The sequence below is a fragment of the Borostomias antarcticus genome (genome assembly GCF_949987555.1).
Source record: "Borostomias antarcticus genome assembly, contig: scaffold_357, whole genome shotgun sequence".
NCBI lineage: Eukaryota > Metazoa > Chordata > Actinopteri > Stomiiformes > Stomiidae > Borostomias > Borostomias antarcticus.
In genome coordinates this window covers 27501-30000 of record NW_028175938.1, presented here as the reverse complement: position 1 = coordinate 30000, position 2500 = coordinate 27501, and the positions used below count along the sequence as shown (strand labels likewise).

The 2500-nt window shown below is 48.1% G+C and overlaps 1 protein-coding gene across 1 annotated transcript in view; it reads right to left on the bottom strand.

The window, feature by feature from the left end:
• Positions 1 to 2500, bottom strand: part of LOC311329033 (capping protein, Arp2/3 and myosin-I linker protein 3-like) — a gene marked incomplete at both ends in the record, with an annotated part of 44804 nt that overhangs the window by 15095 nt on the left and 27209 nt on the right. Inside the window, 2 exons of the mRNA XM_084462923.1 lie at positions 916 to 1009; positions 1630 to 1698. Of these exons, the coding sequence (XP_084319049.1) occupies positions 916 to 1009; positions 1630 to 1698 (163 nt within the window). The remainder of the gene's footprint in view (positions 1 to 915; positions 1010 to 1629; positions 1699 to 2500) is intronic.

Genomic DNA, 2500 nt, shown 5'->3' with positions numbered 1-2500 from the left:
GTTAGGGTTAGTTAACGGTAGGGTTAGGGTAAGTTAATGGTAGGGATAGGGTTAGTTAATGGTAGGGTTAGGGTTAGTTAACGGTAGGGTTAGGGTTAGTTAATGGTAGGGTTAGGGTTAGTTAATGGTAGGGTTAGGGTTAGTTAACGGTAGGGTTAGGGTTAGTTAACGGTAGGGTTAGGGTAAGTTAATGGTAGGGATAGGGTAAGTTAATGGTAGGGATAGGGTTAGTTAACGGTAGGGTTAGGGTTAGTTAACGGTAGGGTTAGGGTAAGTTAATGGTAGGGATAGGGTTAGTTAACGGTAGGGTTAGGGGTAGTTAACGGTAGGGTTAGGGGTAGTTAATGGTAGGGTTAGGGTTAGTTAACGTTAGGGTTAGTTAACGGTAGGGTTAGGGTTAGTTAACGTTAGGGTTAGTTAACGGTAGGGTTAGGGTTAGTTAACGGTAGGGTTAGGGGTAGTTAACGTTAGGGTTAGTTAACGGTAGGGTTAGGGTTAGTTAACGGTAGGGTTAGGGTTAGTTAACGGTAGTGTTAGGGGTAGTTAACGGTAGGGTTAGGGTTAGTTAACGGTAGGGTTAAGGTTAGTTAACGGTAGGGTTAAGGTTAGTTAACGGTAGGGTTAGGGTTAGTTAACGGTAGTGTTAGGGGTAGTTAACGGTAGGGTTAGGGTTAGTTAACGGTAGGGTTAAGGTTAGTTAACGGTAGGGTTAAGGTTAGTTAACGGTAGGGTTAGGGTTAGTTAATGGTAGGGTTAGGGTTAGTTAACGGTAGGGTTAGGGTTAGTTAACGGTAGGGTTAGGGTTAGTTAACGGTAGGGTTAGGGTTAGTTAACGGTAGGGCTAGGGTTAGTTAACAGTAAAAACTACTGTCATGAAGTGACGGCTTGTCATCATATCCATATCCCATGATGCACCTTGCTCAGAGCCTGGTCCGTCTTCTCCGGGGCGCTGCGGTACGCCTGTGTGACATCACTGAGGGGGAGGGGCATGTACTGCAGAGTGAAGTTACTGTGGAGGGAATGAGAGAATCAGAGAGAGAAAGAGAGAGAGAGAGCGAGAGAGAGAGAGAAAGGAGGAGGGGCTTAAACTTCCAAATCTCCTCTATCAATAATATCTAATGATGTCACAGCGATAGAACGCGTTAACTTGAGTACTACTCCTCTGTCTTGTGATGTAACACTTCAGTAGACACACTAGAGGCACTAGAGAGGGAGTGAGTAAGAGAGAGAGTGAGTGAGTGAGTGAGTGAGTGAGGGAGTGAGGGAGTGAGTGAGTGAGGGAGTGAGGGAGTGAGGGAGTGAGAGTGAGTGAGGGAGTGAGAGAGTGAGGGAGTGAGGGAGTGAGAGAGACGTGAGTGAGAGTGAGACGTGAGTGAGTGAGTGAGAGAGAGTGAGAGAGTGAGAGTGAGGGAGTGAGTGAGTGAGTGAGTGAGTGAGTGAGAGAGAGGGAGTGAGTGAGTGAGTGAGTGAGTGAGTGAGTGAGTGAGTGAGTGAGTGAGTGAGTGAGTGAGTGAGTGAGTGAGTGAGAGTGAGACGTGAGAGAGTGAGAGAGTGAGGGAGTGAGAGGGTGTGCGGGCAAGGGATGTTGTGTGTTTGAGAGAGATGAGTGTGTGTGTGTGTGTGTCTTACTGTTCGAGGGCTCGAGCTACATCTTGCAGGCCTGTAGCTGTGGTGTTGTTGCGATCCCACGTCACACTCCTGAGAGACAGTACACACAACACCACAGGGAGAGAGAGAGAGAGAGAGAGAGAGAAAGGGAGGGAGGGAGGGAGAGAGAGAGAGAGAGAGAGAGAGAGAGGGAGGGAGGGAGAAAGAGGGTGGGAGAGAGAGAGAGAGAGAGAGGGAGGGAGGGAGAGGGAGAGAGGGAGGGAGGGAGAGAGAAGGAGGGAGAGAGAGAGAGAGAGAGAGAGGGGAGATAGAGAGAGAGGGAGGGAGAAAGAGGGCGGGAGAGAGAGAGAGAGGGGGAGAGAGAGAGAGAGAGAGAGAGAGAGAGATAGAGAGAGGGAGAGAGAGAGAGAGAACGGAGCCATAAATAGATGAGTGGTTGATTGAAGAGCTCTCTCTCTGAAGCAGCGTTGGGGTTGAGGCATCATCAGCACAGGTACAGTAACCAGAGAGCTGCTATGAAATACAGGACAGAACCACCTGCATCACTCATGTGTTTCAGACTGCACAACACATCATAGAGTACAGTATTGATCTGCCACAATATCTACATCCGTCTCTCTCTCTCCCTTTCCCTCTCTCTCTCCCTCTCTATACAATATGCAATAAAATACAGCTAATATTATTATTTGTATATTATTTGTATATAATTATAGTCTCTCTCTCTCTCTCTCTCTCTCTCTCTCTCTCCCTCTCTCTCTCCTTCCTCCTCCCTTGCCTTTCATTCTCTCCTTTCTTTTCCTCCCTCACTCTTTACTTCTCTCCGTTCCTCCTCCCTTCTACCTATTACCCTCCCTCCCTCCATCATACTGAGGGTGATGTTGATCTGAGGGGC